This window comes from Ailuropoda melanoleuca, chromosome 2, assembly GCF_002007445.2.
Source record: "Ailuropoda melanoleuca isolate Jingjing chromosome 2, ASM200744v2, whole genome shotgun sequence".
In the NCBI taxonomy this organism is placed as follows: Eukaryota; Metazoa; Chordata; class Mammalia; order Carnivora; family Ursidae; genus Ailuropoda; species Ailuropoda melanoleuca.
In genome coordinates, this window is record NC_048219.1 from 68064109 (window position 1) to 68089920 (window position 25812).

Below are 25812 nucleotides of genomic sequence, written 5' to 3' on the forward strand. Positions count from 1 at the left end.
ACTGGCAGTTTTCATGGTATTAATTTTAGAGTAAATTGACCTGCTTTGCTTATCTCTCAGTAAAAAGAGGGTGTGAAATGAATTAAGGGAGCACAATTTCTTCCCTAAGGTGTGTCAGTGGTTCTCAATAGCAGTGTGGCTTGAGGAGAGGGTAAGAGTTCAGGGTCAATGGGGCATTTTCAAAATATACAAACTTCCAGAGGTTCTGCCCTGCCAGGAGACCCTCAGATCCAGAAGATTTTAATTTAAAATGAATAAAAAAGAGGACAGAGAAATGCATTCAAAACAAATCTTCCATGCATTAAAAGAGCTGGCGCAGACCTGACACCAGGAAAATGCCGGGCACATTATGCATAGTCCATAAATGAGAATGCAGAAAGGGTGTGCACACACACCAGACGTGGTCATCACGATCACGTGTAGAAATGTAAATGTAAGGCTCCCCTGACACAAGGTTGCCAATGAAGATTGCTCCCTAAAAGACAAGGTTTTTGTCCAATGTCAAATTTTTAGTTATAACATTTAGATTAACTCAGTTATACACATTTAAGATCACATATATGTATGAATGTGGGGTTTCTAATATTAAATAACATTAGAATTAACAATAAATTAAATAATATATTAGTGTAGAAGTGCCACCTTTTTCCACTCATATGAATCTTCAACATTTCTTTTGAGTTACCTAACAGTCCCTTTTCATTGGAAAAGGTCATATATTCACACAGTTCAACAATCAGGAAAAAGGAGCCCAGATACTCTATTTCTGTGCCTTACTTTTGAATCCTTATGTGATATTTCCCTACAGAACTCATTTATATGACATAAGAAACTTCAGCATTTCATTTCTCCCAAAAACATATAGTTTTGATCTCTAACATAGGAACTTAGCATGTTGTTTAAAAAAAAAAACACTAAAATGATTTATTTGAATAGATAATATCTTCACATGGTTCAGAATTTATAAATTTTAAAGCTCACATTTAATGAAAAGTCTTCTTCCCATCCCCAAATCCTAGGTCCCCCAACTCCCACCACCTACATGCTGCTGTTAGTCACTTTTCTGGCCTTCGATGTTTCTTCTTGGATGTACAACAAATGCAAATATACATCCTGATTTCCCTTTCCTTAATGAATGTAGTAATATGCTATAAAGTTTTCAGCACTTTGCTTTATAAATACAGTATCTTGGACAGCATTACAGTCACTGGCCTTTTACAGCTACTGGTATTCCATTGTATGGATGTATCAGAATTGATGTAATCTGACTCCTGCAGGTGCCTGTTTACTCCTAATTTTTGCTGCTATAAACAACACTTCTGTGAATAACCAAATACAAAATTATTTTGTAAATGTACCAGTAGATTATAGAATAAATACCTAGAGGTTAAATTCTGAATCACAGGCTATTCTGTTTTGGTATTTCCTTACTAAATGTGGCATCTTGGACAAGTGAGCTAACTTCTTGTCCTTGACTGAGTTTATTAGTTTGTAGAATAGAAATAACAGTACCCAGCTCATAGGCCCAAATGTGTTAACATATGTGAGTTACTTAGAATAGTGCCTGGTACAACGGAAGGGTTAATAGAATTAGATGCTGTTGTTATTGTAGATGTTGTTATTATTATTACCACCAAATTGCTTTCCACCAGGAGAGCTATTTACATTCTCACCAGGATGTTTTTGATGGCCTGTTTACTCCTGTACCCTCCACCCTAGGTTGGTCAGTGTTAAACTAGAATGCTCCCATCTGATAAGTGAAGAGGAGTAGTTTTAATTTGCATTTCTATTATGATGAGTGGGATTAAGAATTTTTATATGCTTAATTGTATTAAATTTATTACATCTTATTTATGTAAAATTGATTTCTTTTTTTTTATGATTCTCTATTTTTTGATCATTAGATTTTCTCTGTTAATTCTGGGTCTTTCCCTGATTTTTAGAAGATTCTTATTAGGGAATCTTATTAGGGTTTGTTTTGGGGTTTTTTGGTCATTTGTATTGTAATTTTCTTTAGAGTGATTTTTGTTATGCAGAAATGTTGAGTTTTTATAAAGTCACATTTATCTTTTTCTAAAGGATTTTAAAGTACATGTGACAAAGGCCTCCCCTACTTCAGGATAATAAAAGAATTGTCTCATGTTTCTTCTATTAACTTTTGTCGTTTTCTTTTTTTTATGTTTGAATCTTTGAGCTGTTGGAATTGATTCTGATTATGACTGTGAGGTGTGCATTCAGCTATCTTCTTTTCTAAATAACTGTCCTCTTGTGCCAAAACTATCTATTGAATATTCATGCTTTCCCAGTAATTTTTGATGGTACCTGGGAAAGTCACTACCTTTGAAAGTTTTTGTTTTCGTTTGTGCCTCTTCTAAGACTTTCTGCATGTTCCTTTGATCTGCCTGTTGGTTAAGCACACAACCTTACTGTTTCAATAATGGAAGTTTTAGAATGTATTTCATGTGTGATGGGACTAGGCTATCTCCACTCGTTGCCCTTTTTGTTTATTTGCAGTTTTTTTAAGAAGTAGACTTTAAAATACTTACTGTAATGATAATCAAACACTTGAATTATAAGTCATTTCCTAGAAATAATTATTGTGTTGTCATCTTCAAAAAAAACAAAACAAAACCCTAATTCCATTAGTGGACTATTAGTGGATATACATATCCAAAAGTACCATTAACTGACTTTGTTTCATGCTAAAATTTCTTCTAAATTATTATCATTTTTTTAAAAAGAAGTAATTCAGAAAATATTCAATAATATAAGAGGCTTTTTAGGAAAACAAGTAAGAGCTTTATTAAAGGATACCTTTGTGGGAGAGAACCTCTAACTTACATACTTGAACATAACTGCTATTCCAGTTATAGCTTTTCAGAGCTGTGCTGAACAAGATAGTAGCCACTAGCCACATGTGGTTATTCATATTTACATTTGGATTAGTTAAAATTAAGTACAATTTAAAATTCAGTTCTTCAGTTGAACCAACTATATTTCACTAGTCATGTACGGCTATTGCTACTTTTCTGGACACTCCGGAATAGAACATTTCTGTCATTAAAGAAAGTTCTATTGGCTAGCTCTGTTTTATAACATGTTGCAAGAGCTGTTTTTGAGGTATGGTAATTTGGTTGATTGGGTCAAAGAGGAAAGGTCATATCTAATGGAGGTTTTAGGTTTGGTAGGAATTCAGATGGAAAAGAGATGAATGTTTGAAGGAAACATCAAGAGAATTCACTTGAATAAAAGTGAAATGTAACAGTACTTCAGCAAAGATAACATGTAGTCACTAGACTTTTTTTTTTTTTTTAAAGATTTTATTTATTTATTCGACAGAGATAGAGACAGCCAGCGAGAGAGGGAACACAAGCAGGGGGAGTGGGAGAGGAAGAAGCAGGCTCATAGCAGAAGAGCCTGATGTGGGGCTCAATCCCGTAACGCCGGGATCACGCCCCGAGCCGAAGGCAGACGCTCAACCGCTGTGCCACCCAGGCGCCCCTCACTAGACTTTTTGATCACATGCTTCATCACTTAAATATTTCTGAGCACACCACCCACTATATGTACATTTTCAATTCACAAATTATCAACTCATACTACTAAATTCACATATTTTACCTGTATTATAAACTATGGAAGCAAGTTAAAAACATTGAGTAAGAGTTGAATATAAGGTTGTCAAGAGATGGAAACTTCCAGTTATAAAACAAGTCATGGGGATATAATGTTCAGTGCAGTAACTATGGTTAATGATATTGTATTATAATATTTGAAAGTTGCTAAGAGAGTAGGTCTTAGAAATTCTCATCACAAGGAAAAACATGTGTAACTCTGAGGGGTGATGGATGTTAACTAGACTTATTGTGGTGATCACTTTGCTATATGTACAGATACCGAATTGTTATGTTGTACACCTGAAACTAATATAATGTTGGATGTCAATTAAAAGAAAAAATTACATATAAAATGGAAGTTCCTGTGTGTAGCTCTATGAGCTGTTTTTTCATGCTCTGAAGTTCACTGGCCCAATTTGAGTCGAGTAGTGTGCTTGGGACTGGATCACAAGTTAGTGAACCCGGGTTCCAGGAAGAAGTTACAAAAAAAAAGTCACTGAGACCTCAAAAACCTTACTTTTTTCTGGTTGGTAAAATGGGAAAAATAATGCTTGCCTTACAAGTGAGAATTAAATGAGATAATATGTGAGATATTGTTTGGTTTAGCAGTGAGTAAAATAAAAGTCTCTTGACAGAAAATTGTAGAGCCTGTAAAGGCCTGTAAAAGACATGTTTGGATTTTGCTTTGAAATAATTTTTAACGTCAGTAAAACCTAGTGATAATATAACATATTGCTTTTCTAAGCTTAGATTATGCTTTTCAGAAACAAACACAGGAAATTATTATATCTAAAGAGTCAAAGACCGTGACTTTCTTTGTAATTTTTAAGGAGACACATGATTCCTTTTTAAGAGGTTTGTATGAGCAAGACTCATGGAAACACCTAGAAAGCAATGAATCCTCTTTAGTCCAATGTGTATTTACTATGCCTCTGTTGTGCAGAAGATTCAAAGGAGATCACGACATTTTTTAAAAAATAGGACCCTTTAAATAATTGGCTTTGTTTCCTCCAATGTTACAGGAAATTATATTCTTTATTTGAGGGATGTTAGTGGTGCTGGAGATGCTGACTTGAAAGGTGATGTGTCAACTACATTTGTGGGTGTTTGTGACTCAAACTGACATTTTTAGAAAATGCCTTGTGTTTCCTGAGCATGTTACATTTGGATAACAAAATTGCCAATGGGTTTCAGGGAGAAAGGTTTCTACTTTTTAAGAAATGTGTGTATTGCGAAGTATATAAAAAAGGTACTACTTAGTAATCATATGTGTGCCTGAGCAGCATTGTATAATCAGGCATCTGATTTCTCCAGACACATCTTACCTCTCTCACGAATCAGAAAATAATATAATTTTATTGTTAAGAGCCCTCTTATCTCTCCCCTGCAATTTAATTAATACTTGTTAAGAAGACGTAGCTGTCAGATTAGAATTGGATTTTTGAATTTTCTATTGTCTTCTGATGGAGTGGCAATCTAAATCTTTTTATTTAGGTATATTATTTTCAAGAACTTTTCGAAATGATAATTTCCCAGCTTTTCTGATGATGAAGAGAAATTTTTAGCATTTGAATAAATAGACTGAATGGTTGATTTTTTTTCCATAAAAGGAAGTGATAGAGAAGCCATTTTAAAAAGAAAACAATGAAGATATTTTTAAGAAAGAATAGCTATTATTCTCAAATTGTATTGTTTTGTTCAAAATTTTGGTGGCACTACTACTTTAGGGTTATGTACAGGCTCATTTTAATTTTGTGTGGTATTTAACAGTGTAAAGAAATAATCATTAGAAAGGCAGTAGGGAAACAAGCCTAGATTCATTACTAATATTTCACTTTTCTAAAATCATTCATCCATTCTACAAATTCCCACATAGTGTAAGCACTGGGGATATAAAATGGTCAAAAAGACACATAGTCCTCATGGTACAACTTACATTTCAATATAGGAAATAAAAATAATAGCTATTTCTAATCAATGTTAAGGAAATGAACAGTGGACTGAAATAGACAATAGCAAAAGAAACTTCTTTGTACATAAATGCTTTTCTGGAAAGGATTATCTGAGAAACACATTGAAGCTGAAATTAGAGGAAAGAGAACTAGCTAGAAGATGTAAAATAGAATGATTTGTCAGATACTCACCATTTATTCAAGTCTTCTTGGATATCTCTCAGTAAAGTTCAAAAATGTCTTTTCCAAAAAGTTCTTCTATATTTTGTGATGAATTTATTCCTAAGAACCTTATTTTTTTGTTTGTATTTATCTTAAATTACAAATCTAAAAATCTACAATTTTGTTTTCAGCTTGAGTATAGAAATGTAATTCACTTGAGCATGTTTATCTTATATCCAGCAATCTTGTAAATTAGTTTTAATTTTAATAATTTGTAGATTCTTTGGGATTTACTATGTAGAAAATCCTATCATGGGTGCATATTGATAGTTTTGTTTATTTACTTGATATTTGACAGTCAACCATTATACCTTATATTTCTTTTTTTTTCCATTTCTTACTGAGCTGGCTAAAAAATGCATTATAATGTTATTAGTGATGGGACATTCTTGTATTATTCCTGATTCTACCATAAATGCTTTCAAGATTTTTTTCATTAGTAATGATGTTTGCTATATTCCCCCTCATCCCATATTTTTAATCAGGTTCAGATAATTTTTATTCTCTGTGATAAGAAGCTGGTTCGTAAGTGGGTGGTGAATTTTATTAAACAGTTGTCTGCATCTACTCGTATAAGTGTATGATTTTTCTCCATTATACACTTACTGTGGTGTATTACACTAAGAGATTTTTCTCATTTTAACCATCATTGGATCCCTGGGCAAGTTCAACTTGACCATTGGCGATTTGGCTTGATCAGTGTTTTAGGACTTTTATACCTATATGTCTAAATAAGAATGATAAATCATTATCTTTTATATTTCAAACATACACAATTTGGTTTTTCAATTATATCTCAGTAAAACTGGGGAAAGAAAAAGAATGACATGTAATTACTATTGCTTATGCCAGGAATATCAGTTTTTATATCAAGGTCTTGCTAACCTCATAAATTGTTCCATCTCGGACTGAGTTTTGTGAGATTGCCATTGTTTGTTAATGAAGAAAAAATTCTTATAGTAACACTTTTGGAGCAGACCCTCAAGAGCTGTTTCAATATTAGGCTAGGGGCTTAGTCATCATACTGGAGAGACTCTGAAGTTTTAATTGTGCTGTCTGTATGTCCTTACTACTGTACTTGCAAATGGGGACCCCGATGCGGTGAGGAAAAGGGATGTTTACTTGCCACTAGTTCTAGATTAAAATGTAAGAGATAAGCAATGAAAGATGGGTGATTGAATAGTCAGCTACGGTGATTCTTAGAGAGGTCAGTGACATCCCCCCAGACTACTATTTAGCAGTGATAGACCACAGTGATTGAAAAAAGTTTGACTGGTATTTTCTTCCATCATCCTGGCAGCTATTCCTAGAGAAATAGACTGTAAGGAAGCTGCTTTCTCAATCTGTAATTTTTATAAATGATACTTTGACAAAATTGTTGGTAATCATGGCAATTAACTCCCCTAGAATTATCATGCCAAAGTATATTAATTATTTATTAAATATATAGTTCAGCAGTCAAGCAGATTTGCTTCTAACACATATTTTAATGTAGTGTGTAATTCAAACATTTTTACCAGAGTTTACTTTCTTCGATATAGAAAAGTTGAAACATATACCCCAGTTGTCTGAGAGAGACCCATTAATCGCCAATGTAAGCTCAACATTTTTTTAAGCTCTTCTATTTTAAAGTTTCATTTGAGTTCTGCTACTCCATAATAGATTTGTGTTTGTGCTAATTTAAAAATATTTGTATATGGTCTCCCTAAAGTATCTATCCACATAAAATATCAGAAAAGATTATGCCGTGTTTATTCATGACTTTAGCAATTCTCTGGGCCATCCCTGAATATTAATGTGGATATAGGAATCCCAATCTGAGAAACATAGATTAAGGTATTCCGTATTGGTCTCGTCATGAAATTGTATCAGAATTGAGAGAATTTTCTGATGTTAGGTTAAAATCTGTCTCTATGAAATCAGTGTGCCAAAAAAACTAAAGGCCTAAGAAAATGTTTGGAAATATGGTGGATCTTTTTAAGTTGCTGAACAGGTATTGTAAGTTCCTAGGAAGTATACTCTAGAGTGCTTCAGAGTCAGGGGAGCAAAAGGTCCATTTGCATTTTTTGTTTTAGGATTTTATTCCATAATTAATAAGATACGAATATCCCTTGGTTAAAGTGACATGGCAGCCTAGTTCCCTAAAATGGTGGTAATGTCTGGGCTTTTTCTGATTTGGAGGCGGGCCTGAAAGAACGGCCTTACATAGACTTTTTGGCCTGGCTGCATTGTCCAAAGTCTCAGGTATATTGGGGTTTATTAATAGCTTTCTGAGCTATTGATAAAGTGTCTCTTCGTTTCCCTATGACTGCTGTTCCTTTTTTTATGCGGTTCCTTAATAAGGATTCTCTAAGATAGTACAAATGAGTGAGCGGGCCACTTCATTCGGGACATTCCTGACACACCAGTCCTTCTGTGGTCACTTTGGAGTGCCACTCTAACCCTAACGTGTGCTAAATGCTTAAGTCCCAGGGTTTTTACCAACACGGTATTCAAAAGAATCCTATTAAGTAGGGACTTTCTTTCTCCTCATATTACAGATGAGGAAACTTAACTATTAAGGAGCCTATTATACATGCATGTGATTATGAAATTTTTAAAATTCAGGAAAAGAGGAGGAGCCCAAACCAACGTATTAATGCCCTAAGGCACTGAAGAAAGACAAAAGGTTACTTCTTCAGAGTGACACTGCCTCAGTGGACAGTACATGTGGAATCTGGGTCAATCTAGACACAAAAACATCTTGTCACTAGGCAGGTCACTCTCCCTTGTAACAGGTACATGTCTTGCTCCCCACATGCAGCAGAGCACTGGACATACAGAAATGTTCTGGAAATGAGGATATTCAGTGTAAAGGACATTTGAATTACTTCAAATCCGTAAAATGTTGTACGGTTTTCTGAGAACCTTGAAAGCATAGTGCTACAAAATAATTGATTGAACCAAAAGAGGATATAGACAAAAAAATAGAACCAGATTTATCTATTTGTGTATTTTAATGGGTAGGATTAGGCAGCCATTTTATTGAAACAGGTGTTTCAAATGAACCACATCACTGTTTTCTGTTCTAGAAGAATTCTAAGGCAATTTAAGCATCATTAAAATATCACGTTAAAAACCTTGATAATAAAGAGAAGTCTCGTTTGCCCAGAACCTAAGGAGTATACATCAGCTGCACTGAGATCCAGACCACTTCTCTGGGTATTTTCCTTGTAGTTTTCCTTCTCCTCCACAAACATATGGCTCTCATTTTTTGTTATTTAAAATACTCATCTGTGTTTGCATATAATTGGTATTTCTCTGTCACCTCCCTCCTTGCCCAAACTACCCAAATTACTACAGCAAAGTCACTTTGGAAGTTTCAAAGCTTAAGTGTGACCTTGACTCCTGTTGACCTCCAAAAATTGTTTGATGCCCTACATACAACTGAGTGGTTTTGAATGTTTACATAGACGCGTACCTCACCCTATAAGACTATTGCTGTCGCCTTCAGGCCTTCATTTCCTATCTCACCCTACCCCATCTCTTCTTCCAGTTAATCTTCACAGCAAAACAGAATTTTCTCCCAATGCCCACATATTGTCAGTTGACAAAACCTACTGATTCTGTCTCCTAGCATTTAAGTTTTCCCATCTCAGTACCCCTGCATCAATTACTACCGCCCCCTGGGTTCTTTGCTTTCCTCAGCCTCCTTCAGTGATTTTACTTATCCTCTATTAAGGGAAACCCCTTTGGGACCTGGCAGCTGCCTGCCTCTCTTTCCCCATCTTTTGCAATTCCCCTGCTCACACTCTGGGTACCAACTTTAAGGAACCACCTGTAATTTTTCAGATACTCCCAGGTATAAACATGCTTCTAGGACTGTAAACCACTATTTGCTCTACCTGAAATGCCTTTCACGTTCCTTTATCAGGTTGATTTTTTTAATCTCTCTCCTTAGGCATGAGTCCTTCAGGGCAAGGTCAGTTTCTTCACTCTTCATCTTTGTTCTTTTTCTCTTTTTTTTAATGAAGTGCGATCGACATACAATATCCTCTTTATTTCAGGTGTACATCATAGTGATACAATATTTTTATACATTGCAAAGCAATCCCCATGATACATCTAGTTACTTATCATTTGTCACCACACAAAGTTACTGAAATATTATTGACAATGTTCCCTATGCTGTACATTGCATCCCAATAATTTATTTATTTTATAGCTGCAAGTTTCTACCTTCTAATCATCATCACCTATTTCACCCAACCCTCAACCCCTCCACCCCTCCCCCTATGGCAACCAACAGTTTGTTTCCTGTATCTGTGAATCTGTTTCTATTTTGTTTGTTTTGTTTTTCAGGTTCCACATATAAGTGAAATCAACAGTATTTGTCACTCTCTATCTGACTTATTTAACTTAGCATAATACCTTCACGGTCCATCTGTGTTGTCACAGATGTCAGTATTTCATTCTTTTTGTGGCTGAGTAATATTCCATTGTATATATACACCACATGTTCTTTATACATTCATCTATGTATGGACACTTGAGTTGCATCCATATCTTGGCTACTGTAAATAATGTTGCAGTGAACATAGGGGTGCATATGTCTCTTTGAGTTCATTTTCTTCAGGTAAATACTCAGAGGTGGAGTTGCTGGATTATACAGTTCTATTATGAATTTTTTGAGGAATTTCCATGCTTGTTTCCGTAGTAGCTGCACTAATTTTAACTTACATTCCCACCAACAGTGTTCAAGGGTTCCCTTTCCTCCACATCCTGGCCAACACTTGTTATTTCTTATCTTTTTGGTTATAGCTATTCTGACAGGCGTGAAGTCATACCTCGTTGTTTTGATTTGAATTTCCCTGATGACTACTCATGTTGAGCAACTTTTCATGTGCCTGTTGCCCTTTATGTCTTCTTTGAGAAAATATCTATCCAAGTCCTCTGTCCATTTTTTAATCAGGTTGTTTGGTTTTTTTTATATTAAATTGTGTATGTTCTTTATATATTTTGGATAGTAACCCCTTGTTAGGCATATGATTTGCATATATCTTCTCCAATTCAGTAGGTTGCCTTTTTTGTTTTGTTGATAGTTCCCTTCACTGTGCAAAAGCTTTTAATTTGATGTAGTCCCATGTGTTTATTTTAGCTTTTGTTGCTCTTGCCTGAGGAAACTGGTCCAAAAAAAATATCATTAAGACTATTGTTAAAGAGACCATTACTGCCTATTATTTCTTTCTAGGAGTTTTATAGTTTCAAGTTTACATTTAAGTCTCTGATCTATTTTGAATTTATTTTTGTATGTGGTATAAGATACTGGTCCAGTGTCATTCTTTTGCATTTGGCTGTCCAGTTTCCTCAATACTGTTTATTGAAGAGACTGTCTTTTCCCCATTGTATATTCTTGCCTCCTTTGTTGTATATTAATTGGCCCAATTTCTGGGCTCTCTATTCTATTCCATTGATCTATGTCTCTTTTTATGCCCGTTTCATACTGTTTTGATTGCTATAGCTTTGTAATATAGTTTGAAATCAAGGAGCATGACACCTCCAGCTTTGTTTTTGTTTGTTTATTTGTTTTCTTTCAAGATTGCTTTGACTGTTTGGGGACTTCTGTGGTTCCATACAAATTTTAGAATTATCTGTTCTAGTTCTTTGAAAAATGCTGTTGGTATTTTGATGGGGATTTTGTGGACTCTGTAGATTGACTTGAGTAGGATGGACGTTTTAATAATATTAATTCTTCCAGTCCATGAGCATGGACTATCTCTACATTTATTTGTGTTGTCTTTCATTTCTTTCATCAGTGTCTTACAATTTTCAGTGTCCAGGTCTTTCACCTCCTTAGTCAAATTTATTCCTCGGTATTTTATTCTTTTTGATGCAATTATAAATGGGATTGTTTTCTTAATTTCCCTTTCTGATAGTCTGTTATCAGCGTATAGAAACACAGTTGATTTCTATGTATTAATTTTGTATCCTGACACTTTACTGAATTTATTTATTAGTTCTAATAGTTTTTTGGTGGAGTCTTTAGAGTTTTCTATGTATGGTAGCATATCACCTACAAATAGTGACAGTTTTACTTCTGTCCAATTTGGATACTTTTTATTACTTTTTCTTGCCTAATTACTGTGGCTAGGACTTACAATATTATTTTGAATAAAAATGGTATAGTGGGCAGTTTTGTCTTATTCCTGATCTTAAAGTAAAAGCTTTCAGCTTTTCACCATTGAATGTGATGTTAGCTCTGAGTTTGTCATATACAGCCTTTATTATGTTGAGATACATTCCTTCTATATCTACTTTGTTGAAAGTTTTTATCAGAAATGGATGCCTAATTTTGTCAAATGCTTTTTCTGCATCTATTGAGGTCATCATAAGATTTTTATCCTTTGTCTCTTTAATGTGGTGTTGATTTGCAGATGTTAAACCAGTCTTGCATCCCTGGAGTAAATCCCACTTTATCATGGTAAATGATCCTTTTAATGTACTTTTGAATTTGTTTTACTAATATTTTGTTAAGGATTATTACATCTATATTCTTCAGGGATATTGGCCTGTAATTTTCCTTTTTTGTGATATTTTTGTCTGGCTGTTCGATCAGCCCTCAGTTCTTCAGGAGAAATTGCTCTATATAGAGGTGTAGATTTGGTGTGGCCATGGGAGAAGGTGAGTTCTGGGTCTTTCTATACTGCAGTCTTAGATACCCTTTATCTTAGATCCTAACACAGACTAGATGGATGCTGAATGAATGCTGCTGGATGAGTGAGCGAGTGGGGATGAAGCAGATCCTCCTTATCATTGTTTTTTTCATGATGGCAACGCAGGTTAGCTGGTTTCCTTTTTTCCTCTTCTTCCTTTCTCTTTAACCATCCCTGTGTATCTCTGACTTAGGAAATACAGCTCTGTCCTCGTCAAAAACTTTTAGTGATTTACCATTTCCTGAAGAATCCATTTCATGCGTAATATCATTTATACCCTCAAACAGTGAATCTTCAATCAGCCTGTCCAGCGCCATTTCTCATTTCCGCTTGTCTACCTCCAGACTCCAAACCTACCTCTTAGCCATTGTGTTATCACAGTCTGTAGCATGCCACCTCTGTGGTTTTGTCTATGCCTTACCTTCATCCAGGTGCTTCTTTCCCAGTCTCTGCCTACAGAATTGACGGTCAAAATGTCCCCTGCTCCAATCAGAAATAATCCCATTCCGTGTCCTCCTATATCACTTTTAATTTTTTCCTCCATTTTGGTATATATCATATTCTGCTTCATCTTATAGTCTAGGGTTTTTATTTCATTTTTGCATACATATATTCTAATAGATTACAAACTCCTTGAGTTAAAGCTGGATCAGTCCAACCTCGAAAGCCACAGGCAAGCTAGCTTGGTGCCATGTAGTCAGTCTGGAAAAAACATGGGCTTTGACTTAAGCAGACTGTGGTTTAAATCTCTATAATGCCACAAAAAGTGTGTGATCTCTCATTTTTTTCTCCTGGTTTCCTAACTTGTAAAAGGAAGATAATAATACCAAATTTGTAACATTATTATGCAGATTAAATGAAATAATATATGTAAAGTATATAGCTTAATGCAATGGCCCATGGCAGAAGTGCAGTAAATGGTTATTATTCTCCTTGCTGTTACTGGTATTATAGTAGGGAGTCACAATTGGACTAAGGCTTTGTTTTGTTTGCCTGAGCTCTTAGTATTAATGGTTTTCATTTAATTGTGTGGCTAATTTCTAGCTGAATATAACTGAAGCTAGAAATTACCCATTAGCCTTGCTGTTAAATATAAAACTTCCCCCCTTTTTTTTCACTACCTTACAATCTTTTTTTTTTTTTTAAGATTTTATTTATTTATTCGACAGAGATAGAGACAGCCAGTGAGAGAGGGAGCACAAGCAGGGGGAGTGGGAGAGGAAGAAGCAGGCTCATAGCAGAAGAGCCTGATGTGGGGCTCGATCTCATGACGCCGGGATCACTCCCTGAGCCAAAAGCAGACGCTTAACCGCTGTGCCACCCAGGCGCCCCTCACTATCTTACAATCTTGTGTTACTTATTCTGGTATTGCAACATTTTCCTGGCCAAAATGGTTGCTTGCTTCTTCTGTTTTTTCACTAACGGAGGGCCAAATCGCTTCCAGGATTTGTGAAAAAAATTATTCAAGCTTTAATCCTTTTTAATTCAGTCTTTTCTGTGCTATTTTATTGTAGAGAATATGAATTGAATTTCCTACTTTTAGAGTTATTGAAACCTGCTGTGTGGCCAGAGGGACTTCTTTGACCTGCCAGGTGCTGGCACATCTTACTCTCCCACTTCGGTTGACTTTGGTTGAGTGTGTATGTCCTCAGCCCGGATGGCACCATCCAAATGCACACAGTTCCTAATACCAAAGAACTTCCTAAAATTGAAGTCAACTAAGGGAAAGGACATACTATGCTTTTGTAAATTATTAGGAAAGATAGAGTCCAGCTCATTCTTCATTTGAATTAGGTGCTTTGTACTTATTATCAATTCGAGTTTCCTAGAATTGAAATTATGGGAAGATGATTCAGTGTGGGGGAACACCTAATGTCTCTTTTCTCCTTAGAAAAATTACTCATGTATAGCTACAAAAAATGACAAGAATTGATCATACGTATTTAAAGCATATGCATCATCATCTACCCTGGTGAGAACAGATGAAGCAATAGCACTAGAAATTGACTTCAGACCAAGACCCTGGCAGAGGAATGCAGCACTTCCAGAGATCAAAATACTGGAAAAGGAGAGGGAATCAATCACAATTTCACCAGCTCCTGCTACTGATGATGATGGTGATGGTGGTGGTCGTAGTGGTGGTGGTGTGATGGTAATACGTAACATTTAGTAGGCAAATTGTCAGGCACTGTGAAAGACAATTAGTGTTCATTATTTTATGCATTTAAAATCCCTGTGTGTAGGTATTGCTATTTTTATATCCATTTGACAGTTGAAGAAACTAGGGCTTCAACAGCTAGTCTTACCCAATGTCACATAGTTTATGTGGGACAGAAGTGGGATTTAAACTGAAGTCAGTCTAACCTGTCATCAGTCTTCTTAATCCCAATGCTGTGCTGATAAGTCTACAAACCTTTCTGCAGGTGAGAGTGAGGTCAGAGAACAGGACAGGACTTCTCAGGACAGTAGTTGTCAGCCAGAACAGAAGCACCAACCCACCAGACCACAACTTCCAAGGGCTTTTATGAGGGGGAGTTGCAGATTGATCACGGGAAAGCTCTTATAAACGCTTTATGGCAGGGACATCATGTTAAACTGTCAGGAAGGGGAGAAAGATAGAATATATGGCTTAGGTACTCCGTTTCCTAAAGCCAATTTTAGTAGCGCAGTCTGCCAGTAATCCCATTCCAGTGCATAGCAATTTTAGGCTGCAGAGGCTAAGCAGAGGAGAATAGTGTGCTTACAGTTGGTGCGGGCACCTCCTGATCCTACGTAAGAAGGACATTTTGCTAATTATTTCCATCTGGCAATGAAATGGCACAATTTCATCCAACAACCCAGAGGAGTGAAGTTCTCTAACCTGCCCCTGAGCTTTCTCCAGCAGACCCAGATCCTGTGCTAAACACTTGGGCTTTCAGCAGTTTACTCTTAGCTTATCCCCTAGCATTCACAGCCCACCATGAGACATCCCGTTAATATCCCATTAGCAAATCATTAGATGGATTCTCTAAGATTTAACAAAATAATCACCCCAAAAAGTACATATACTCATAAAGTAATAAGTGGCCTCACTGAGATAGTTAATAAAAAAAAAAAAATCCCCTCCCCCCAAAAAACATGAAAGTCAACCTTACTATTGAAATAGATCTCCTATTGGTAATGGAAGATTTATAAAATACCAAATGTTTATTCTTAGGAAATAAAAGCAAATATAGCTGCAATGAAATAATGACAGAAAAGTGAAATTCCATAACAAAAATCATAATGGTGATGATGAAAATTTAATAGGAATAATAAAATAAATAAGAATAATAATTCACATGAGCATTTGAAGCTAAATAACATATTTTGATTCTAAGACATTTTCACATTTTAATGGCTCTGAAATGGGGATCTTCTTAAGTACTTTCCTCTTTCAGATAACTTTCAGTCACACCACAGTGGTAATGTATGATGCCCCTTTGAAAACATGAGAGAGATGGTGTCATTTCTGCTTGAAGTTTCCTGGCCTTGGATCTCACCCGATAAACTCCATGAACTTTACCCCAAACTGCGTGGCTCAGTGGGATCTGGTCACCCGTTCCTTCTGTGACTTCATCTCCTAGAACCTTCCCTTGTTGTTCACTCCACTACATGCCACAGCCGTGCTAGTCTCCATGTTCTTCTTGGGCCATCCAGGCGTGCTTCCACTTCCAGTCTGGGGCCCTGTGGTTTCCTCTGCCAGGAATGATTTTTCTCCCGAGAGGCTCATGGTTGACTCTCACATTGACTGCAGATATTTAATCAAATGACGCTTCCTCATTTTGGCTTGCCCCTGTCATCTTACGTGAACTCACATCATCCTACATTCCCTAGCTACCTTTCTGCTTCATGTTTCTTTTTAGCATTAATTTTCAATAGATAGTTCCTGTTTCATTTATCTTGCTTTTGGTTTGTCTCTCCTCGGTTGAGTACAAGCTGTTGTAGAGGCAGGGATTTTTGTTGTCTTCACGCTGAATCTCCAAGTCCTAGACGAATGCCTGGTACAGAGAAGGCATTTAATAAACATATGCTGAATATACGAATCAACACTGTACATAAAGTATGTATAAATATATGTATTAATATGTAAATACACCAAATATAAAACAATAAATTGATGGATTACACGCTCAGAGGTTGGTGGGTGAGATGGGAGGAGGCGTAAATATCACACTAAGCCTCTCTGATGGCGCATGGACTAGGTGTCAGGCGTCTTGAGATATAAACCTGCCTCTGTTACTAGCTCAGTGATATTTGGCAGGTTAATCCCCTGGGCCTCCAGGTTGGACTGAATAATCTGAATGGATGTTATGTCAATTAATTGATCCTTCTACTAAAAACAACTGAAAAATAAGGACCAGGAATGGGAAGCTGGGGTATGAAACCATACCTCTTAACATAAATATTATCACCATAAACGATAGTGGTTATAAGACTTAATGCAAAAGAGTTTTGAGATAACTTGTAGTTCAATTTCCTCTGTTTTGTAAATAGTGAAACCCAACCCTAAGGTTTGAAGGACTTAGCCAAGGTCAAATGCTAATTGGTGGCAGACCTTAGAACTCTACTCAGCATCTCTGACTGAATCCAATCTTCTTTTTACTATAACTGGTTTGTACAAAGGGTAAATGCTGGTGACTTTCCGAACAAAGAATTATTCTTCAGCTGTTTTGATATAATGATTGGCTTAGATTCGATGAATTCATCCAGTAACAAGAATACGTAGATCTATGCCTCTCTCTTTGTGATCTAATTCAGCTTACAGAAGAGATTGGAAAACTGGAAGATAAAGTGGAATGCGCTAATAATGCCCTGAAAGCAGATTGGGAAAGATGGAAACACAATATGCAGAATGATATCAAGTCAGCATTTACAGATATGGCTGAGGAGAATATCCACTATTATGAACAGGTAATTAGCGATAAGTGATATTGCTTCATTTTGTGAAAGTTATCCTCTCTTTAACTTTCTCTCTGTTGTGTCCTTTGTTGAAAGAGTCTATTAAGGAACCAAGTGTCACATTCAGAAGCCTCGTTGGTGGCTTAGTTCCAGTAGAGTAGTGCTGAACCCACCCACCGAAACAAATGTGTTTATGTGGAGAAAGGGTGAAAGTCTTCCTTCTCACACAGCATGCCCCAAGTGCCTAATTTGAGCCTTGATGTGAGAAAGAAATATGATAGCATTTTGCTTTATTTGTTTTCCCCACAGTTTCTTGTTTGGGAAGGATTTGAATTTTTCAAAAGCACTTGGTAATGCTTCCTACTGATTCTCCTATCTTATTTCCTCTTCCTCTCCCTCTCTTATGTTAGAAAGGATTGCAACATGAGAAAAGGACCAGAGGTTTGAATGAGCAGAAAATCAAAATGGGTCCTATATCTTGTGTCCCTGCCAATTCCACTTTGCCTTCTGTAGCTGTTCAAAACCTCAACAAAAGAGCACACTCTTTTATTTTATTTAATTTTTTTAGTTTGGTTAGTTTAGTTCAGCTTTTCTCTTCTTTTTTTTTTTTTTATTTCAAGATAGAACCTAGTCATCATTTTGCTTTTCAAATGATTATTTTTTATTATTTTTTTTTACAACTAACAGTTCCCCAAGGTAATTACTATTTTAAATGAATTTAATACTATCACTTTTTTTAATCTAGCATATTCTAAACATACTCTTCCTAGCAGGTACATTTTAAACATACATCTTTAACCTTATCTCTGGCTGGATTAATGACTATATGAAATAGGTACATTAAGAATATTATTTTATGCTTTTCTAGTCTGTAGTGCATGTCAGTTTAATACTATAAAATATTGTATATTTTGAAAGATTAACTGATAATGATATTTTCATTTAACAAGAGTTTCTTAAGCCCCTACTTCCAGCAGACACTGTGCTGGGCCCTGGGGGGACCACAGCATGCAAGACAAATACAGTGCCTTTCTCATGGAGGCACAGTCACCAAGGGGAACAGACAATTAATACAAAAGATTATAATAAAGTATAAGACGTTCTAGCATAGAAAAACATTATGAAGGCATCTAACCTAACCTAGAAGGAATGAGGGAGGTTCTGCTGGGGATGTGTGAGAGCTGAATGATGAATAAGGTAGGTGGATAAAGATGTGAGAAAGAATTCCTGTCAGAGAAAATACATGCAGAAAATCCTAGAAGTGAGAGAACATGTTCAAATAACAGGTTCTTTTTTGGAGGTCGAAGTAGAGGTCATGTTGAGTTGAAAAGCGAGGTTTTTGTATAGGAGGAAAAAGTTTTCCTGAACCTTCTTAGGGTCCCTGGCTAGGTCTGAAAATGAAAATGAGAAAGATAAATTGACAGGAGGAAAGCATACAAATTGATTTAACGTAAGTTCTCTGAGACATGGAAGGCTTTCTGAGGACATAGAGTCTGGAAGAAACAGAGCTGAGTATTTTATGCGAGGATTGATGAAGGGTGGGTAGTTGTGTAGAAATATGGTAGATTAAGGAGTATGAGGTAAGTATAATAAACCAGGGAAATGTAACAAGTCCTGTTCGTTAGATGTCTTCTTTGGGTTCCTTCCCTTTGATAAGGACGTTTCTTTCCTCTGGATATGAGGAAGGCACCTTTCATATGAGGTTTTTATCACCTGCATTGGGAGATGAGGATTGTGAAAGGTCCAAGTGATTTTCCTGCCCCTGCTGTAGTCTCAGACTCCTTCAGCTTAATGTACTCAATATGGCCAGGTGCCCTATTTTGCTGCCATGTAACCCACTGGGCTGAAGAGAGCCTGATAATACAAGTCTTTTATTTTTCATCCTAAAGGAAATAGGAAAGGCCACAGAAGAGTTTTCAGCAGGGAAACAACAATATCTATCAGACTTGCCTTTTAGAAAGGTCACTCTGGCTTTTATGGGTCAGAGTGCAACACAGCTGGATGTGATGAGACCTAATCGTTAGGGAACTGTTGTGGCACCAGACAGAGATGTGACCTGACACAGGGATTTCATGGCAGTGGCCTAGAGCCTCAACTGATTGAAAAGATCATTTTCTCTCTCTCCTTAATTTTTTTTATTCTACATTAACAACCTTAGGTAAATTCAAAGATCTCAGAGGACTTTCCCATAAGTCTCAGATTTTGAAATGGTTTAAAATACTTTGTTGAATAAAGTACATTGACCACCATAGGCTTTATTACCACTTAACTATTTAAATCCACAAAAATAAACTTCTCACTCCTTTACATTAGAACCATCCATTCTGATGTTACGGAATTGTTACTACAATCAACCAAAATAATCCATAAGAAAATGCCTCGAAAATTAAAATATGCAATATACTATAAGTGATTATGATTATAAAACATAAGTGTATTAGGGTATAAAAATCACATGAAAAATGCAAGGACTGTATTTTCCTTTAAATGATAGGATCTACAAAAAATTTTTTTCTAAGTTTGGACTTTATTTTTTTAAGGGAAAATGTTCATAGCAATTCCACTGAACTCCAACTAAAATGTTTGGGTTTTGACTATACCTGTCATATAAATTCATATTTTTGTCATTCTCATGGACTGAATTCAGTTTATATAAAATACTGTTTTCTTAGAAACAGTTAAATTAGCCTCACTGTGCCATATTGCCAATTTTGTTCTTCACAGCAGTTTATATCTGTATGTTTTTAACTCTTTCCTCCAAATGAATTATATTTCTAAATTTTACTAAAATGTATCAAGTGCACTGCATCTTAAATATGTAACTTTGAAAGAATCATTGGTTTTCTTTAAATTCAAAAGAACCCCACAGTTTCAATTATTTGTTGTTTTTTCCCTGAGTGAATAACTTTCAACTGATTTGCCTATCAGTCCAAGCATAATCAGGAAGTTGGAGCCCTTAAATAATCAAGGCTTCCTAATTAGCACACAGACTGTGTGGCCTGAAACAGTAGCAGTCTGCTGTTATCTGTTAACTTCAGAATATCTTAGATATACAGAGAAGTGAAATGTTCCAGAATCTTTCCATATCCTTTTTAATTTAATCACATTCTTATGGAAATACATTTTTTTTCATCAACATTTGCAAATATAAATCCCCAAAGGGGTTTGTTCCTAGTATGATAGACGAATTGGGGTATAAACATTTGCCTTTGGACTTGTTTTATGAAGTGAAATGGTCACAGTTTGTTTATAACTTAAAATTTAAATATCAAAGTAACAGGGGAAAATCAGATTATAAATATGAGAGATGGGTCTGTATCAGAAGCCAGCTATTGTCATATTGAAATGAAATACTTAGACGTGTGAATTTACTTGGAGACAGTTGACACCAAATATAAAACAGGTATCTCCAAGTGATCTCTAAATAAGTAAAATGAAGCTATTTCCATTTTGTCCTATTTGACCAATAATTAAGGATAAATTTCACTTATTTTTAAAAGCAAGATTTAACAAAGCATTGTTACCAATTTAACATGGGTAATTTCAAAATATATTGGTACCTAAATAACCAAAGAAAATTACTTCCTGATAAAATGTGGAGGGATGCTAAAACCATAAAACATGGCATGCTGGATTAAGTGCATGGACATTTTCTAATTGTTCTCTGGTAGATGCAGAAGAATGTTTGTGTGGTTGTTTACGCTGATGGTAATGATGATGATGGTGATGATGGTGGAGGGATTTGAGAGGACGTGGTCCTTGGTAGCTATTGCAAACTGAAAGTGTATACTCTTTGAAAGTTCACATTTTAATACCACAGTGAAAAGTTCACATAGTGTTTATTTTTGCCAAATAAAGCAGTTTATAGTTAAGTGAATCTAACACTTAAGTGATTCTAATACTTAAAGTAATATAATTTATTCCTTGGTACAGTTTACAATATTAATGTTTGGAAGTCCTTGTTTCATAGTCTTATTTTCGTGGTTATGAAGTTAATATATATACACACGAAAAACAACAACAACAAAAGCTAGGTACACTAATATATAAATTAAAAATAAAGAATTCCTATAACCTTTTCTCCTAGAGAGAGTGGCATATTTAAATACAATTATAGAAAAATAATTTGCTATGTTCAGATCAAAATATTTTAAGATTTCTACATGGCCCTTTCTGAATTTGTCAGCATCAAAACATGATGACATATTTATTTTGTGTCATGATGACTATAATGACTATGTGTTATTTTGAGTTCCATACTTCTCATTTGTTTACTTTTCTGTATAATGATATAATTTTAACATAATACAATCACATTAATATACTTATGTTAGCACAGGTAACAACTAATAATTGAACCTTTATGTTATTTTTTTGCTCTCACTGATAATACTATTATAAATAATTATGAACATTAGCCTTTAAAAACTTTCCGGATAAGAATTTCAAGAAATAACCAGGTCAGCAGACATTTCATTTCAAATTATATCAGTCTTATTTAAGAATGTCTGTTGTCTCATGTGAAATCATTCATTTAAGACTCTGTTAACATAAAAATCCTGTGCTAAGCACTATGGAGCATCCAAATTCAAACTTCAAATATTGCCATTAGGACCTTAGAGTTTACTGGGGAAGAATAGTAAGTGTATGTATTTTTCACTTGATTCCTATGGCTTTGTTTTAATGGAAGAGTATTTAAATTAGTTTTATTTACTTGAATTTTAATGAACAGATTTAATTGAAGGGTTCTATCACTATGGAATAATACAAATATATGTGTCAACATGGAAGTGTAGGAAACAAAAAAAAAAATGATTCTAGCGTAGGACATTTTCTGGAAAATAAATGAAGAAAGAAAAAAATCTTTGTAAGGGTATAGCATCTAGCCAGATGAATAATACAGCTAATGTTTTCCTAAAATTCAAGTCCAGTTATTTATGGACCATTTAAAAATTAGAGAAATTTTAAAAAGACACGCACACACACACACACACACACACACGTTATAGTAGTTCTACAAAGTAAGTAATGGATGAGCGTTAAACATCCTAGAAGTTCTTCAAGTATAGTTGTATTTATTTGAAAAGGTATTCCTTGCTATATTGGGGAATGGTAAAATAAATTCTAGTAAAAGAGTTGTTTGTTTTAAATTCAGGGGTGTACTGCATAGTTTTGGAACACGTAAATTTTGTAAATTTAAAACACCTTGGTCCAGGTAAAGACAGCTCCCAAGCACTGTGACTTGAAGAGGTTAATCTATATTGATCATGATTATAAAACTCTCAGATAAGCAGGATTCTGGGTTTCATTTAGATTTCTGTCCAAAATTTCATTCTTCTTTTAAAAACTGGGCATCAGATGAGGGATGGACTGCATGCTTATCTACTGAATGAGAAGAAGCAATGAGGGGGATTAGCTTCCCTAGACTTAATTCCATCCAGCAAAGAGGAACTGTTATGTAACATGACAGAAAGCTGGGGAGAAAGTACCCTTTTCAAATTCTGAGAGGCAGAAACAAAGGAAGGAAACCCTGGCCATTTTCGGTCATATTCCCTAGAATTTAGTAAAGTGGTTTTAAAAAGTTACAGAAAATTTAGTTGTAATTACAAAGTCACAGAGTGACAAAGAGAATATGACATAAGAGGAATGAACAATGCCAAAAAGTAAAAGTGAAGCAGTTAAAGAATCAGATATGATTATAGCTGTGGACCATGGACTACGAAAGGCAAAGACGCGAAGGGATACAGTCAAAGGTGAAGACAGAGGAAACAATGTCGGGAGGCACATTTCACGAAAAAGTGAGGTTTGGGGGGAAAAAAGTGAATGACTTCCAAAGAATAGCAAAGTCACGTGCAAGTGGGTGTCGAGGAGCCTCTTTGAATGCAAGAAGGCTAGGAATTAATAAGCTCTAATAAAATTGGTAACGTGACTCTCTAACGGAAACCGTGTTATGAAAGCTGAAAAAATAGAACTACTTCAATTCTATTTCATTCCTGTTTTCTCCATCGAGGAGAATGAAAGTATAAGTTGAAAGATCTAGGCAAATAGAAATAAAAGATAACTAAAATCCAGTATATTTGAAGAGATAATAAAACAACAGCCATCCATTTCCACAAAAAGAGAAGTCTGGGTGTATTCACTTTGCCAGTGAGCAATGCAAAAGCCCTTCCTCTACCAGCCCAAACGCAGCACCTGCAAAGCCTAAGTTGTAGCCCTTCATTCTGAACCGACTTCCATCAAGAGGATCAACAGACTTCTGCTTACCCAGGAGAAATGCAGACTGCTTTTCTTTCCTAGGTAAATACTAAAATTAGTTTCAGAGAAAGTTTTGGGAAATACTGGAACAATGACACCTGTTTCTAAAATAGTTAACCTCTGTCATTTCTGATATATGCCATCTACAATCACATAATAACTGCTCAAGTCTTTGTGAATAGCCTTTCTCAGAGAGAGAAGCATAGGAGTGCCGGAAGATCTACCCAGAGAGAGTTATTTAATATAATTTTGACCCCAAGGAGTGACAGGTAGTTTTTGAGCTTTCCTTTGACATGTTGGGACAGAGGCATAATATGTGGTCTATATTGAACCATTTAAATTATTTTTTATATTGACAGTCTCTTAGGATGAAACCAAGTAAACAGATACTTTCTTCAAAGTTAATGTGTCTCAACTCCATAGTCATAAGAACAAAGAAGTTGGCTACAGCTGGGAATAATTCAGTTATCTTGGACAGGGATTTTCTAATTATGTCAGGGGATTTTTTTAAAATATATATTAATGCCTCATACCATTTAGTAAAGCTGGTACCTAACCTGATCTCTAGGAACCAAGAAGACAGATTCTTGATGGTGCTAAAACAGTCCTTCAGAAGAGTGTATATCTTTGAAACTCTTTGAAGAATGTTTCAGAACTACATTATATAGACCCCAGGATTGAACAGATTCCCATTGTATGTAGGCTAGATTTTCTGGAAAGCAAACACGCCCATCTTGAGAGACTAAGATGCTTAGATTTCTAATCAGCCTAACCATTTTTATACCAGTTAAAATTTTCAATCCATTACGTTCTTGTGTCCATGTTATCTACTTTCTTACTCACTGGAAGTCACTCACTGGGGGCCTGAATGTCTGGATTAGCAAATTCAGGCTACATCACACCTCTTTTCTAAGGACCATTGAGTTTATTTAGGGATGGCCATCTTCATCAAAAAGAAAACACCAAGTTTTCATCTAACCGCCATTAAATGGTAATCCACTGAATACCTAGGAACTTTCCCTTTGCATTTTTAGTATAGAGACCAACACTACTGATTAATGATTCGTCTTATTTTTCTTTTTACTATCTATGCCATGGAAATAATTTTTTTTGGTGAGCAATCAGTTCCTGTTTTAAATAGAATCTAAAGGTACACAGTAATAATGATCAGAGCAGGGAAAACAGAGATGAATAACTGTGTTATCCTAAGATTTTAAAACTTTATATTCGTACAGTTTGATGAGAGGCTTCACCATTGATTACAGAAATAAAATCATCAGTGAAAACCTTAGAATGTTCGTGGAAGGCTATTATAGTTCTCTATTATCAGTTGTTTGCGGGGAGGGGCATCTTTGGAGATTAGCTACCACAGAGGCCAGGAAGCTGCCTTCTCAGTTTGATAGATTATACCAGGATTCTTGGATAAGTGAAGAGGTGAGATTCTGAGCTGAGAAAAGACTACATTAAAGACAGTTTATAAATAACTTTTTAAAATTGACTATTGCAAATATCAGAGGAAGTCCCTGTGTATAGTTCTTTCATCGCTTAACTGTTGTATATTTGGGGGCATAGTAGATCAACTGTCATTTAGTTCCATTGATTTTACTTTGGCTGTCATTGGTTATGACAGTTTAATAGCCAAGTGCCTTCCATCTAGGTTATGCCGTTTTTCATTTTATTGGACAAGGTTAGCAATTAGCACATTCACATTTCCAAGAAACACTTTAGGAAAAAAAACCTGTTCACTTTTGTTTAATGTCTCAGAATTATTTACTTACAGAAGCCATTGATGGAATAAACAAATATTCTTTAGAAAAGACTTAGGGAACTAACAGATGTGAAACCTTTAATGCTCATTAGAATCTTTATTTTAAAACCATCTGAAGTTTAGGTAACTGTGAGCTCATAGAGTAAATTTCAATTCTACTTGGCTTAAAAGACTGCTCCATTTTGAATTTATACCTCAATAAATTGATACAGGTTTTTGATGATACAGGTGAATGTTCCCCTACTCTTGCAAATAAGAAAGTAAATATTATCCTCTACAAGTCGTAAATCTACCTCTAACTAGTTTTTTTTTTTTCCAAAGGAGTCTTTATACTCAAGCCAAAATTATTTTGCAGTAAAATTATCTTCAGCATATGAAATGATAGT

At 35.4% G+C, this 25812-nt stretch overlaps 1 protein-coding gene across 3 annotated transcripts in view; it reads left to right on the top strand.

The window, feature by feature from the left end:
• The window catches only part of SNX7 (sorting nexin 7), a 150585-nt gene that overhangs the window by 54501 nt on the left and 70272 nt on the right, over positions 1–25812 (top strand). For 2 of the 3 annotated variants that reach the window (XM_011236917.3, XM_002928953.4), the window contains exon 8: positions 17263–17415. The exons of the other annotated variant lie outside the window; for it this stretch is intronic. In XM_011236917.3, coding sequence (XP_011235219.2) covers positions 17263–17415 — 153 coding nt within the window. The remainder of the gene's footprint in view (positions 1–17262; positions 17416–25812) is intronic. 3 annotated transcript variants of the gene reach the window in all.